General features: G+C 31.1%; 2 protein-coding genes and 1 long non-coding RNA gene across 3 annotated transcripts; 1 reads left to right on the top strand and 2 right to left on the bottom strand.

Annotated features, from left to right (window-relative positions):
* The first annotated feature begins 7833 nt into the window (after positions 1 to 7833).
* On the top strand, positions 7834 to 10507 carry BBS9 (Bardet-Biedl syndrome 9). Its single transcript, XM_040719891.2, has 3 exons — positions 7834 to 8563; positions 8647 to 8819; positions 8878 to 10507. The coding sequence occupies exons 1-3, from the start codon at positions 7873 to 7875 to the stop codon at positions 10420 to 10422; spliced, it is 2409 nt and encodes an 802-aa protein (XP_040575825.1). The 5' UTR covers positions 7834 to 7872; the 3' UTR covers positions 10423 to 10507.
* On the bottom strand, positions 10508 to 11183 carry LOC139906304 (uncharacterized). Its single transcript, XR_011781733.1, has 2 exons — positions 11133 to 11183; positions 10508 to 11069 (listed from the first exon to the last, which is right to left on the bottom strand). It is a non-coding gene; the product is annotated as an uncharacterized lncRNA (long non-coding RNA).
* Positions 11184 to 13386: 2203 nt separating this feature from the next.
* On the bottom strand, positions 13387 to 14258 carry LOC121124375 (gamma-crystallin 1). Its single transcript, XM_040719528.2, has one exon. It carries the CDS (start codon positions 14225 to 14227, stop codon positions 13517 to 13519), a length of 711 nt encoding a protein of 236 aa, XP_040575462.1. The 5' UTR covers positions 14228 to 14258; the 3' UTR covers positions 13387 to 13516.
* Positions 14259 to 16010: the final 1752 nt, after the last annotated feature.

The following is a 16010-nucleotide window of genomic DNA, read 5'->3' as shown; positions in this document are numbered from 1 at the left end:
AGTTTTTTAAAGTAATATTTCGAAAGCATTCGAGTAATTTTCAGAGAATTATAGACTTGAGTATCGAGTTTGAGTCAAATTCAACACTAATATGTAGTAATGAATTTTTGTTTTTTATAAGAACATGTGATTGACAGATTGAAATGAGAGAGAATAAAAAAGGCAGGAATATCACTGTTTATGTCAACTTTTAGTATACAAAATATTCAATCTAATAGAAAATTTAGACAAAATGACGGAAAAGTAAATCAGTTAATAATTAATATATACAAATTTAAGGCTCTAAGTGGCATCCAATAATATAATAGTGGAGTTTTGCTAAATTTTGCTTTTTTCACAAAACTTTTCAAGGATTTACAGAAAAAATAAATAAAATAATTAATTTAAAAGGTCATAAGTCATAAATTGTGCTATTAATATTACCAAGTTCTTTCAGTAGGCTAACAGGGAACCCCAAATTGGTTCAACTCCATGTCATGTCTCTGAATAATTTTTCATTATTCTTAATTTAGGCCCTAATTTAAGTATTTATTAATCTCATAAAAATTGATGAAGATTGATTGATGATAGGGTATATAGTGAAGTCAATCGTTAAAACAAAACACCTCTAACCTAACCATAAGCCTAGCACAGGCATTGATGTGAAAATTCATCTTCATGTTAGCCATTGACTCGAGAATGGAAGCCCGTGAGGATTCAACAGTGTTATTTGCAATTTTATTTGACTTGGATAAGCGTTTGTATAGGAATCAATTATTTTGAAGCATCTATAAGCTTGTTTTAATCCCTTCATATCTAAATTGTCAATAAATACTTAGTTATAAACTAATAAGCAATTCTATTTTTTCACTGGAATATTATTGAGATCTATATTCAACGCAAATAACCAGCTTATTTTGTTAAATTTCTTAATAAATATTAAAAGTTGAATTGACTAAAAAACATTCAAAATCTACCTTTTTTAAAAGTATATTTTTTAAATTGAAATATAAGGTCCCTTCCATAGCTTCAACTATGATATAAAGCATTTGAAGAAATAATAAAAAATATATTAGCTTCCATGAAAAGTCCTTCATTTTACTCAATTTTTTAGTAGTGGTTACATACATGTTTTATTAGTGGTCATCAAGATAAAGTAATAAATAGTTTATTTTCATGTTTGTATCGATTTTGTATTTACTTTGTCGAAATAAAATTTCTAGAAAGATTCACATAAATTTTGGAATTTGTTTTCTAGACATTATGAGATAGTTGGGGCACTACTCCAACACCTAAGGAGACTCCAAAGCTTATGTGCCTCTTAGTAACCACTAAAACGAGTTCTTCAGCTATAAAAAGCAGCAGAACCGAGGGTCATCTCTTACAACAGCTCTTTTCTAAGATGATTGACTTGCTTTTTAGTACATACAATGTGATGGTTGAAGCGCAATTGTATAACAAGGGACATACGGGGTTTAAAAAAAACTTTCTGGAAGACATTTTTTGACAAATCTAAGAATTTCCCTATGTAAAATATAAAAAAAAGAATTAGAGAAATTTATAGATATTATTGCTCCAAATTTATTTCTCTCCTTTTCAGTGTATCAAGTGAAGCTTGAATATTGCCCTATACATCGGAAATCTTCCTATGCTTCAAAAATTATTTTTGTTCAATCCCAATTTTTGCGTTGAGATTGGTTCCATTTTTTCGGCCAATATTCTAGAGAGAATCCTATAGGGTTTATTAAGAAGGGTAATTGCTTTATAACGGCTATAATTTGTACTATCTCCCTTCATTTGAATCAATGCAATTCTTCCTGTTGTCTGTGATTTCGGTAGACGTCCAAACTTTTTCGGAATGACTTCATCTCTAAAATTGGAATAAGCTTTTCCCAAGACTCTATCTGAGCCAGAGGCTTCATCTTCCTTATAATGCTTTGCTATAAAGTTAGGAGGTATAATATCCTCGGAGAAAACATATGTTATTCCCTTGAACAATGGAAATAACTTCTCTTCGGGTAGTGACTCTTTTTGTGCCAACAATGTTTTAGAAATGGGAATTAAAGCAGTCTAACACATCTACTGGTGTATTTATTACTTTTCCCTCTCGATTATATATTTTTGACATTTAGTCCTACCTTGACCTTGAGCCTCCAAAATTTAATGGTCTCTTAGTACGACCATAAATAATCTTAGTTTCAAATTGTGCTGGAATCATGATGAACAAAACACAAATAAAACAAACAGATGCTAAAATCTAACACCTCTGTTCAACTTTTTTGACGGAGCTAAACAGCAAAAAAAATTCCTAAAAGATTGTAAAACATTACTACGTAAGTATGGATTCAATATTTACCATATTACCTGCAAGATGAATGAGTTCTTAGAGCTTAATTTGAAATATTAATTAATTCATTTAATGATATTTTGGTTCATTAATCCAATTATATTTTATTAATATATCCTTTTATCATAGTGATTTTATGGTTGGATGGACCTTTCATAATCAAAAACTAATTGTGACAATGAACAAATTTTGAAGAAAACATGATTTCTGCTAAAATGATGCAATAGGAGTAGATAAAAATAGAAAATAAACAACCAATCAATTAAAATACTCTAAAGTATATGGACAATTAAAAGTATTTCTATTTTCAATTGTATTCTTCCTACATATAATTTATATTTTAGCTCATAAATAGCCCTATTATTGACTTGACTTTCATGAAAAAGGTTTCAGCTGTCAATTTTTCTACTAAGTTTTCCTCCATCAGTTTTCCCCACATGTATAAGTTGAATTCGAATTAGCTCAAGTGTTAAGATATGAGTCATTCCATATAATTATTCAAAAGTAATTCTTAAGTTGGGAAAAATTGGCTCATCATATCCGTAATTGTTAGTGGAATAGACAAGTGAAAATTATATAATTCATAATCGTGAGATTTAATGAAAATAAATAGTTACATAGCTGTAGGATGCTAGTAAATCTTGGATTCGTATTTAAACATCTTATAATACGAGCCTATCTGTTTCCATCCCTCATCTACCACAGAAATTAGTATCTTATTTTTAGAGATGAGATTTTTAGAGAAGGCGTAGAGCAGGTGGGAGTGAGACTTTTGGTATAATAACTGAATTATGACCAAAGATGGAAAAATTGTCTAAATCCTTGAGAGTGTAAATAAAAAATAAAATTATATGTCGGCAACTTGGATAGGCTACATATCTACTGAACAAGATCGTTAAATAAAGTAGAGTGATCCTTACTCGATAATATATTTGAATTTTAAAAATGGAGACATAATACATTAGAACACTAATGTCTTGCAGATTACCAACATATACTTCTTGAAAATTTATTATATCAAGGGTTTTTCACATCCCCAATATGACCATTGTTAACATCAGCTGCCTGTTACATGAGTTTTGGGGAGGAAAAGGATTTACTGCTATAACGAAGGGTATCTTCTATGCTTGAAATAGCACAAGTGGAGGTAATTACTAGCTTATATCAGCAGAATTGCAGTAGAAGAAAAATCGATTTTGATTAAAGTTTGTAGAAACATTATATATGGTCACAGTAAGCGGCCATTAAATTGTTAGAGGTCAACGTCAAAGATCAAGGTAATACAAAAGAATAATCGACCATAATTTTGTAAATGTTCAATGTATTAAAGTTAAAAAATCGAATAACAGAGCAAATATCGACACCTGAAACAAAGAAAACAGAGTACATTTGTATATCAGTGGCATTCTTCATTGATACAATGATATGTATATAAATGATATGTGCTTTACTATAGCACTACTAACTTACTTTAAAATAACTCAAAGCAGTAGCTTAAAATCCTTTGTAACATACATTACATAGAGATTACTAAAAAAGATAAAAATTATTAATTGTTAAAACAATTTCTCAATGTTTTTATTTAAATACATACGTGGTTGGATTGTGAAAATCAAAAATTGTTGGATGGCTTATTTTTAGTAGCGATGAGACTCGGAATTTTTTTATTTTCAGTTCGGTCTTAAGTGGTTGTTGTATACAGATCTGGAAATAAACTTAGATCGTAACTTAAATTTGAATCATGGACAGAGTATAGAAAAATTCCTTTTCTATAAAATAAAATGTCCTATTTACATATTTTATGGGACCGATCAAGACAAATGTTTTGTATGTAAGAAAGATATTTAAAGTTGAACTTAAGTAATTCAGTAGGTAAATTGAGATACTTTACTTTAATATTAGTAAAAATGATGTCCCATTGAGAGTGTTTTAAAATTTAGAACCTTTTTTCAAGGGTTGATAGAAGAAGTGTTCCGGAACAGATCGTAAATACTTTATTAAGGACCGATACAACCCTATTTTTTAGCATGCACAATATCGTGGCTAGTTTAATTTTCGAATATAAGCGCTTTTTCTGATTATGAAATTAATTTGTCTTTTCTTAATTGGTTAATATTAAAACTTTGTTCAAGTAAGTTTGAAAAAAATACTTAATAACAAGTAAGTTTGATAAAGATACATAATAACAAGTCATTTTTAAAAAATAGATGGAGACCAATCAATCAACTTATTGATTACACATCCATCAAGAATAATAATTATTTGTGACTTCTTGAGTGTAGGTTTTTTCGAATCTCTTGAATTCGACATGATGGATTTAATTATCTAATAATCTTTGAAAATAGACATCATTTCTTAAAACAAATAGAATGAAACAAAAAGTATAGAATCTTGCAAAAAAAAAAGTATACATTTGGCTGACATACACTTATTATCAAAAAAAAAAAAAAAACTGGTTCATCCAACTTATCTGTCTGTATGAATATCCCTGGTCGCACTGTAATGAGTGCTTCCTGATGTACTTTGTATACATATTTTTGATCTAAAAAATAACAATATGTTCGTATTAATGAAATATTGCTGGCTTGTGCATGGAGCATCGAATATGTAGGACCGTTACTGTTTATTTTTGTTATTACTCACTTATCTATATTATAATTCAAATGCGTTTGTAGAATATGTTAATAGATAAATAAAATATTCATTCTAGTATACATACAAAAATGAATTAACTCTCCCAGGTATTCTATATGTAGCATAGGGGGAGCACTGGTTTGTTTGTTTTTGTTAGTGAGCTCTCTAGAGACTGAAGTACACATAACTCACCTCAGGAAGTTACATTTTTCTCTGAAACTCTTCTTATTATTCTTTCATTCTTCAGAAGAGAAGATGACGTCATATGAATTGATATATGTACGTATTGAGTCGCTTAAAAAATTACTCAAGTTAATGATAATCTCTGTTCTAGAAAATATTTATTGATAAAAAATAAATACAGTTAAACCTGGTCTAATGACTAACTGTTTTATGTTTTTCGCCGTACTAAGGAATCTAGCCCGTATCTAACTTTCGAAATTAAAATTTTTCCAAAATAGGAAACCTGGTTTAAGTCGTTTCTTTTTCAGTTTCCCTTGCCTGATAGCTTAATATAGGTATGACTATATCTACTTTTTTCCTAATCCTCTTTATTAACATAGAAATCCTATATAAAATCAGTTAATAGATACATTATATAGATACATATAAATATCAAATTGCATACGACTTTGCTATATCTGTGTTTGTATTGAGAAAATTTGATAAGATATCGAGTGAAACTTTTTACGCAGCATAATTGAAGAATTGGCGCCAGATGTCCTTACATTTGTTTCACTAGAATCATAACACAAAGAAATTTAAGATATCGAATTTGAGATTTGAGTGCTTCAAATTAAAGTGAAAAGCAGGATTTTCGACAACTAGTATAGTTAAATTATTTTCGATTAATTTACTTGAATAAGTCTCTTAAAATATATATACAGTGGAATTTCGATTTAAGGGATAAATTCAACTTTTGGGATTTTATGAGACTGGTTATGCTTTTGCCTTTATTTGTTTGTTTTTCGAATTTGATCTACATTGGTAGGAAGACGTTGGTTATCATAGTAAGATGCCTTTAAGTTTAAGGGCTATTTTTGTGGTTTTTTTTTTTAAATTTACTTAATAGTAAATTCAAGACAACAAATTTTGAGGAGAACAAATATTGTATCACTTTAGATTTATTATTATTTCTTGTTGTGTTTACCCAAAGGGTCTGTTACCTTTTAGATCTTGGCTCCCAGCTACTATAGCTGCCCAACTCCATCTTCTTCATTAGTAACTACCGGAGTATATTTTTTAATACGTTTTTATGAATGATTGATTATGGTGTATCAATAAATATCCTCTGGAAAAATCAATTTATTTCAAGATCATTAACTCCAGCCAATAATATTATTACAACTATTTCTTCTGTAATATCAACGTTCCTATATCATGCGCACTTTGTTGAGAAGTAACAGATAGCTACTTTGCTTCGAACACTTGGCACGAATGCTTTAACTAGTTCCCTATGGAATTGTTTTATAATAAATAAACCTCTTTGTTTTACAAAGCCAATTTCTGACTTGACTACCACGGATTGAATGGCTGACAAAACAACATTTTCATTTTCTTCCAAAAACAATTGTACTAGTTTTAAGCAAATCATTTCCCAGTGCGACCTCACATTATTAGAACAATTGGTCTACTCTCTCTCCCTTCTTTTTAACTTTCGTAATTCTTGTAAACCATTCCCATCTAGCCAGAAAACTATTCCAACCTTCTTCTGGCTTTTCAAAATCAATTTTGGTTATCTCACAAGACCTTGGATTTGACTTATGATCCAGTTTTATGTTTTGTGAAGGTAGTTTATGATGGCTCAAGCTATGGGTATTGAATAGAGCAATCGCCACAGTCTCTGAGTCGATCTCCATAACTTCATCACAATCTGGAACAGAGTAATCGATAACTTTTAATGTTTTAGGTATTATGTTGAATCTGTTGAGGTCCACTAACACATGAATACATAAATTAAATATATAATTATACAAACCTTGCCTTTGAAAAACCTAACTCAACTCCCTTCTGGATTTATTCTAAATCAAATAACCTGTGAGGGTCCCAGATAAAGTTATATATATTTTTTTTTTTTATATTTTTAGACAATAAAAACTTTTTTTATGACACACATGGGGATGAAGAATTATATAAATTACAGCTCCTCAGCTAAAAATTTATTAGTGTAAGGGGGGCCTTGGCATAGTAAATTTTGGGAAACACTGGCTGAAGAAAGGGCCCAGATAAGCTTAGTAGCAGACCAGGGTCCATAATCTAAAACCGAGACCGATAAGCAATATATTACGGCCTCGGTTCGACTATGTCGGTTCCAGTTCTAGCGGTTGAAGAATCAGAACGGCTAGACGGGATCCCATATTTATTAGAATAATAAATACTTCAATTAGGCCTAAATCAAGAATAACGACAATCTATTCTCATACATGAAAGATACTTAAATTTTAACTTCACTGATTTGTTCACTTTTTTTAAAATTCATATCATTATTCTGTGTTAAAATTTTGTTTAATTATAAATGTTCCAACAAGAGTAATGACAACTTTAGCGGCTATATTTGATCAAGATATAATAAACATTATTTCTTTATCAACATTAAGGCTTTAGGGATTATAGTGAGGATTATAATGTTTATTTTATCAATTGGAAAATATTTGTTATTGTATTAATTAAAGGGGCGTTTTTACTCTGACGGAAAAATCCTTTGAATCGAGATTCGACTGTATCCAATACAAAATATTTTTTTTAAATGAAGGAATGAATAGCAGGAAAACTTTTAATATATTAATATACATATGTAGGATCCTATGTGTTTCCTGGATTAAATCGATATAGAAAGTAAAAAGGTAGAGGATTACCTTTCTAAAAATATACCTGAGTAATTGCAATATTCTTAACTCAAATAAACATTGAGGATGTCGCTGTTCAATGTTCAGGAATTGTGGTCCAACAATGATTTCGGAAGCTCAGACGAGCTTTCTCCAAAAGGAGCAACCCTAGTCTCTCTTCTAGGAAACGTTGAGGATCAGATCGTTCTTGGTTTTAACTCTGGTATTCTAAGGATACTGGATCCAAAGAGTGGTGAAAATGAGAGTCAAGGTGCTATTTTACTCGAAGTCAAGCTTGACGAACCTATTTTGGAGGTTGCTTATGGGAAATTTGTGGGTTCTAATTCCAGCCTTGCAGTTTTGCATCCAAAGGGTGTCCACGTATTTTCTCCACTTCAAAAAACGAACAATGAGGAGACTTTGAAGCTAGAATTAGCTTATAAACACTCAATTAAAAATTCATGCTATAGTTTGACCTATGGTCCTTTCGGAGGAGCGAAGCAAAGAGACTATCTTTGTGTGCAAACACTGGAAGGTGCTATAGTTGTTTTTGAACAAGAAACATTTGGTTTTTCAAGAAATCTATCCGATCGATTCATTCTCCCAACTCCTATTATTTACACGCAAAGAACAGATAGTTTTATTGTTTTTTCTTCAGACTTTCAGCTCAATTCCTACAAATATCAATCATTGGCCATTGAAAGTAATAGTGAGAGTGAGGGTAGAACTTCAGAGAGCTGGAGAGTTGATCTGAGTGATGAAATACTGGATATTCAAGGTAATATAGATAAAAATGGAAATATAATTTTTGGACTCAAAATTATATTAAACAGTTTAAATTACTTCTTATATTTATTATAGAAATAGCCTCAAGTGTTTCCCAACAGCCAAACACAATTATTGCACTATGTATGAAAAATCTGTTCATACTCTACGATACAGGAATCATATTATTTACAAAGAAGCTGAATTTTAATCCAATAACACTTCTTATTTACCCACCACCTTTCAATATGGATGAAGAAGTGAAAAAGGTATTACAAACATACGTATTCCTATTGTTCAGTTTATTTTACAACTAATACATTTCAGACAATGATAGCAATAGCGTCGGATAGCAAGTCCCTGTACTTAATGGAGAATACGACTCTGAAATGGATATCACAGCTTCCCTTTGTACCACTACGAGTATTTAGAGGGAATTTCAATTCAAATGGAGTTATTCAAAGAGGCCTTTTATCCCTTATTTCTCCTAATGGAACTGTAAATATTTCCTACTTGGGAACAAACCCATCCTTTTTTGTCGCCCCTCCATTGGAAAAAGAGAATATTGACCATAAAAAGTACAATGAGGAATATCAACGATTAAACCAAGTAATTGAAAATATGAATAACGATACTTCAAAAGAAAAGAAAAGTCATTCCTTAATGACAGTTGAAACAGATGAGTCATTTCAGAGATGTTTTTACACCACAAACTATGAGGACGATGACAAAATAATGTTACAAATCCAATTAAATATTTCTGTATCTTCTACAGTACAAAGTGTAAAAGTTTCATTTGACACATCAGGACCATTTAGAATAGAGTGTAGAACTACTTATATCCCAGAAATAGAGAATGATACGTCCATAAAAGCATTTGTATATTTAGCTGATTTAGATTATGCTCCAAAAAGTAATCATGTATCTCTTCGAATTATGTTTTTCGCAAATCAGACACCAAATTATATCAAAAAGGACATTTATTTGCCGCTGATCCTTGCTTGGAAGCCACATTCTCCTGTTAAAGATGCAGCCTATAAAATAACTTTACACACAAATGGTCCTTCTCATATCGATATTATAGATCTTTTTGAACAATTTGTAGTAGATAATACAATGACAAATGCTGTTGGATTCGTATTGGGCCACTCCAGGGGGACAAAAAAAGTAACTATTCTTGGATCAAAGTCATCACAAAGATATAGAGTGCAAAGTGACGATTTATCTTCTTTGTGGATATTTGTACAAGAATTTCAAATGAGGCTTAAGGCTAAGTATGGATTTAATCTCATTTATAATTCAGCTCAACTCCCCCTCAATGATTACATAAATGAAATTGAGCAACATACAAAGAAACGCCAAGATTATGAAAAACTCGAACATTCTTTTGCACAACAATCCTCACTTTTTAGAGCCATAGAAAAAAGATTGCTCAACAGATTTAAAGATAAAACTCCTGGGCAATTGACAAGTCTTGATACATTATTAGAGAGTACTTATCGAAGAGTACAAAAAATTGTTGATTTAATGGAGTCAGCAGAAAGAGATCTGAATGTTTCCTCAACAAAGTTATCTTGTATAACTAAAACATTACATCAATTAATTACACTTTATCCAAGTTCAAAAAAACTGGAATTACTTCCAGCTTTAGCAGATTATCATGATAACGATTGGGAAGAAAGAACGGATGGGGTTCTGGGATTTTACTTGGGAAATCCAACGACACCATTTAAAGATTTAAACAGGCTTAAAAAAAGAATTCATCAATTGATTGATAGAATCATGGAGGAAAACGAAAATGTTTCAATCAATCCACGTGCTCCTATTTGTGTCTTGGGTGACGAATTTGACGATATCGAAATTGTGACATAATACCTTTGTTTCATTGGTATAAAGAAGGAATCATGCCATAGTTCCTATAAAGAGTTGAAATAAAGCTTCTATTTAAAAAAAAAAATGATTTTTTAAGTCAGGTTTGGACCTCTTTTGACTTTTCATTTTATACATTTATTTCTGAAAAAATTACGTTCATATTTTTTACAAAAGGAAACGGCCAATACGTGATCCATGTTTGCCCAAATTTAGTTGGTTACAAAAAACCTTTCCCTCGCAATATCTGGGGCATCCCAATGAATATATATTTTTTTTAAATTAAAAAATTATTATTTTTTTTTAAATTCGAAAAATTAATTTTTTTTTTAAATTGAATTTCTTTAAAAAAAAAGTCAATAATCCAAAGCTCAACAAAAAAATTAAATTTATGAAAGAAAAAATCAAAAAACCATAGCTAGTGTCAAAAAAATTAAATTTGTTAGAAAAAAAAATTCAAAAATCTAAAGCTATTGTAAAAAACTAATTTTTTTTGGTAAAGATTTCAAAAATCCTTAGACTGAAGAAAAGCAGTGATTTCTGGGCATTGAGGATTCGAGTTCGAGAAAAGAATTGTTCATGATATGACTGACAGATTATTTATGGGACCATTGGAGCTATTTGGGATGATGAAAAAATGTGGACACGAACTGGAGACAGCTCGTGTGAATCCATTATGAATGACATTCTACATATCATGAATTCTAACGAACCTCTTAACTTCAACCCAATTTTGAGAAGTCGACGCGTGTTTTTAAGGGGAACTAAGCAATTTCATTCTGTTAAGTAGAACCAAGAGATTAGTAACCAGTAACTCCGAGCCTTCCAACACCCTTCTTGATAACAGTGGAAGCACTCTCGAATAGTAAAATAAGATCAGCAATAAACGGTCATAACAACCGAGTATCGTCTGTTATCACCAAGAGAAGATTGGAGAGACAGTACCTCAAAGAAATGGTAAAGGTATTAAACCCAAAAACAATATTGAAAAAATACCAAACAGATTCCCATCAAAAATGGTTAAGATACTGATTGGCCACCACTTCTTTATTTACAAATAAGTCAAAACAAATGGTTGAGTCAATAATGTTTCTTTTTTTTTTTTAAAGAAAACATGGAGACCTCATTCCGTTTGTTATATTTTTTCTCAAAAGTGGTTCCCGTTGTTAGAATGGTGGATTGTATTATCCATGAAAGTACGGCCAAGAACTCTGCCCTTCAGATTGCAACGTCTTTGAAATACAAACAGAACCTGAAAATTGAATATATTATCTCTAAAGTCCAAGGGATAATATATGGTGTTAAAAATAGAATATTATCTATTCTACTAAAGCTGAAAGAGTATGTACTTCACTCAATGGAGATCCTAGATCTGCCCAGTCAGAGATTACAGGAAAATTATGAATTATTACCGTGTATAGAGCTTACCTGCGGTCCAGGTAATTCTCTAGACCAGAGGGATTCGGGATGGCCCTTCTGTGTTATTACTTATTATTATAGAATTAAATAAATGAACAAGATTCCCGCATCTTCACGTCAAAATAGAATGATCGATGAGTCATATGAGTGAAATATTGGAGAAAAGGAAAAGAAAGGGGTCTATAAAGAGCTTCCTTGGGAACCTCCCTTCTTGATCTGATTACTTATCAACCGGTGTTTCTTTTTTCTTTTCCTCCTTCATTAATTAAACATATATTTCAAATTCTTACATTGTCTAGTTTGGATTTTTTATTTTTATAATTATTATTTGGATTATTTTATTATTCTTGACTGATGTGATTTGTGTAAATAATATTTTTTTTTAAATTCATATCTATTGTCAAAAAATTTAATTCCTTGGGAAAAATTTCAAAAAACCTTTGCTATTCATTGAAAAAATCAAAACCCCATAGATATTCTCAAAATATAGATTTTTTCGGAAAACAAATTCCAAAATTCAAATATTAAATTTTTGAAAAAAAAAAATCCAATATTAAATTATTGAAAAAAAAAATCAAATAATAAATTTTCCTGTAAAAAGTAAATATTTCATAAATTGGGGTGTGGGCACAGCCCCTTCAGACCACCCCCTGCGGACCCTCTGAATAAGTAGATTTTGATGTACTAAAAATGACATCAAATAATTATGTATGTTTTTCCATCGTATATGATGATGTTTTCCCGTAAAATTATATTTGTGAGTTCATGGAGGATGTATAGTTAGTTAGAGAGTGGTTCATTAAGGACTTCTATCGGGAAAAAATACTTTTATCCAAATAAATTTGAGTATAAATAGATTTATAGAGGTTTTTACAGAGCAATATAAAAAGTATTGAATAAAATGAATGACTAAATGAACACCCTTCCAAGATTTATACTATTAATTGTTCGACTTTTTCTGTTCAGGCACCCAATAATGAACAAAAGCATGAATGGAGCTCATTTTCTACTCAATATCCAAGCCCGTGTTAAGGTTTACTCAATTATGAATAAAATTCAAACAAACCAGGAGCTCTAACGAATTTCTGAACTTTAATGTAAGGTTGAGTAGTCAGGAAGACTAATGTCTTATGGCCAATATTTATTTCGTGGAGATACGGGGCTAGGCAATTTCATTCTGTTAATTAGAACCAGGATATTGGTCTCAAGCTACCGTTTCAAAATCTCTAACCTCGAGCCTTCAACACCCTTCATCATAGCAGTGGAATCACTCTGTAATAGGAGAATAAAATCTACAATAAACAGTTTCACCGACGAAGGGGCGTCTCTTATCGTCAAGAAAAGATTAGAAAGACTGGACCTCACTGAAATGCTATAGATATTAGACCCTAAAACAATACTTAAAAACAACTAACAGATCCCCATCAAAAATGGTTGAGATACCGATTGACCACTTCCTCCCTTATAAGTCCAAAAAAAAAATGTTGAGTATAGTCTTCTTACTTATTAAAAGTAAGTTTGAGAGTAGAAAAATTAATTCTTAAAAAATATTATTAGATTGTATATTTAAATAAAATACAAGAACAAAACACAAACTTTTACGACTACAAATATGAAAATATTATCGATGATTTAGCTAATACGAAATCCTGATTTACAGTAATAGCCCCAGTACAAATTATAACTGTCTTAAAACATCTGTAGAGTTGGCATCAAAAGAAAATAAATTATTTGGAAGAATGTTGGATACACGAGCTTTGACTTCTGAAAAGCATCCAATCCTTGCACTTTGAACTCTCGAGCCAAAATATCCAAAGTCTTCGTGCCTTGGGAAAAAACCAGGATAGCACCTATCCTCATCACCAGGAAATACGCAAATTCGATCTCCATCAAAGAACTTATCATCATAAAGAGTCCATGGTTCACATCCAGTGATGATAAGAGAATGAAAGTTCATTTCCTCCATTAAAAAAGGAAAATCCCCACTATAGTATTGCTCTCTTCCACCAAAGCCTTCCTTTTCATAGAAATTTAATGTGGATCTCTGAAGAAAGTTACCAATGCCAGCACTTCGTAGTGAAGATGTATGATATTTCATCTTTCCAAAGTTCAGTACATCATAGGAATTGCCCCATGCAAAATAGGACATCCCATCTTTCGTATTAAAATCTAAATGCTCATACAAGATCCATATTCCATCCATTGATGCAGAGCAAACTTTATTGTCAAATCCTTCTGATCGTAAATCCCTCTGATACCCCGTAAATTCTCGGGAATCTCCCTGTAAATTGATTCTATCATAAACTTTGATGCCAATTATCTCTGTCTCACGAGTAAATCCAAGGCAGATGTGAAAAATCAAACAAAAGATTATTCCGCAAAAATACATTTTGTGTAACTGAAGATTTCTTCAATTGTCCCTATGTTTTATACGTATTTACAATATATGCAATCTTTTTTATCAATAAGAATGAAGAGAGTTAAAAACATGATTCATTTAATTCTAAATTAAATAACAAGATTAAATCCAGTTGTGAAGAGTTTGAAATCAAATGAATGTTTGTTCAATATATTTGCAAGAACATGATAAAAAATAAATAAATTGAAGTTGTTTGATGAATCATATATATTGGACTTTATAGAGAGAGAGAAAGATAGTCCCATGTCCAACTCAGTTTCATTGCTCCATTAAAAATTCACTAAATTTCCGGGCCTATGCTCATAATCCGCACTACTTCATAAATGGGTGGGTTTATCTATGACGTAAATAAAGAAATGGCTGAAAAATTTAAAAAAGGTCTAGATGCTAGTGTTGGATCTGTCCTAGGACTGATTACTTTATATGTCTTTTTCCCCCTTTCCTTTCAGTCTTTTTTTTTATCACTAATAACTACTTGGGAATTAGAAGTGAACTGTATGTTTAATTGCCAAGCTGTAAGGACCTGAATAGTACAAATCCAGTCTTATAAATGGAATTATATTAATTTGTTCGAGATGAGTTGTTTTTTTGTATATCAAGGACACTGAAGGACTCAAATCGGTCAGAGTTTTCTTAAGGTAGAATACAAGGTATAGTTGACTTTAAGAGGAATAGATTCAAGAGGTTCATTGAAGTAGCTGGAAGATGACAACTTCCTATTTCTCATTGGGTTTTTGCAGCTGATAAATTCTTGAGTCAATGATCTTCAAGATTAGCAGTCCCTATCATGGACTTTTATGTTAAAGTGTATGTCCACACTGAATCATCCTTCCATTAATGGAGACGAAAACTAATGAGTGAACCAAAGATCCTCCTAAAAGAGAGACGAGATCTTGAACAGCACGTTAAAAGTAAAAGGTTTTCTGTTAGCATATTCTATTCATTTAAATAAAAATATATAAATTCATTGGAACAATGGGTGGATGCAGATCCATATGTACGAATGTTCCGTCGAAAATAGCAATCTTAATAAAGTATAACAATAAACCAGAAATACCGAGCAACACAATTGTTAAATCGCAACTCTTTCCTCTCATGGTGATAGTCAAAACATATTTTACCGTACGAGGTTTTGTGGCGATTCACATTCCTAATTACTAAAGAAAGAGTCAGGACAAAATGTCCGAACGTAGTGACAATCGTAGGGAATTATTTTCCTTCAATAATATAACTTATCCCTCCGACAGATTAAATTCCTTACGACTGGCAGAACTACTCAGTGTTGAAATAGTAATTTTATAAAATAATTAAGTATAAAAAGTAGTATTCTGTGATTTGGGAAACAAAATTTTATAATAGATTGATTTGAAGGGGTCGAGACCAATACTTTGGTGGATAAACACCGAAAAAAACCTAAAACCTATCTCAAGAACTGAAGACTTCTATAACTGTATCTGGAAAACCCCACAAGTTGTTTAATTGGGAAGTGGAAGAAGGATCCTGATAAGCAGTGATGAAAATCGTATTTATAATGGTTATGTTTTAAAAAAATCTAGATGGTTACACTGACAATTTGAAAAAGAAGAAAAGGAGAAAAAGAATAACACTTATGACGTTTCATTACATCAGCTATAATACGCTGTGACAGGGATGAGAAGTAAATAAACAAGGAAATTATCAAGAATTACTCACTCCTATGTCGATTTCCAATTATACACTGAGTCCAACAAGGACTTACAATCATTGCTCTGCA

The sequence above is a fragment of the Lepeophtheirus salmonis genome, chromosome 9 (assembly GCF_016086655.4).
Source record: "Lepeophtheirus salmonis chromosome 9, UVic_Lsal_1.4, whole genome shotgun sequence".
NCBI classification, from domain to species: Eukaryota; Metazoa; Arthropoda; class Copepoda; order Siphonostomatoida; family Caligidae; genus Lepeophtheirus; species Lepeophtheirus salmonis.
Note: the sequence above shows the minus strand (reverse complement) of the source record. Positions and strands in the feature narration are given on the sequence as shown.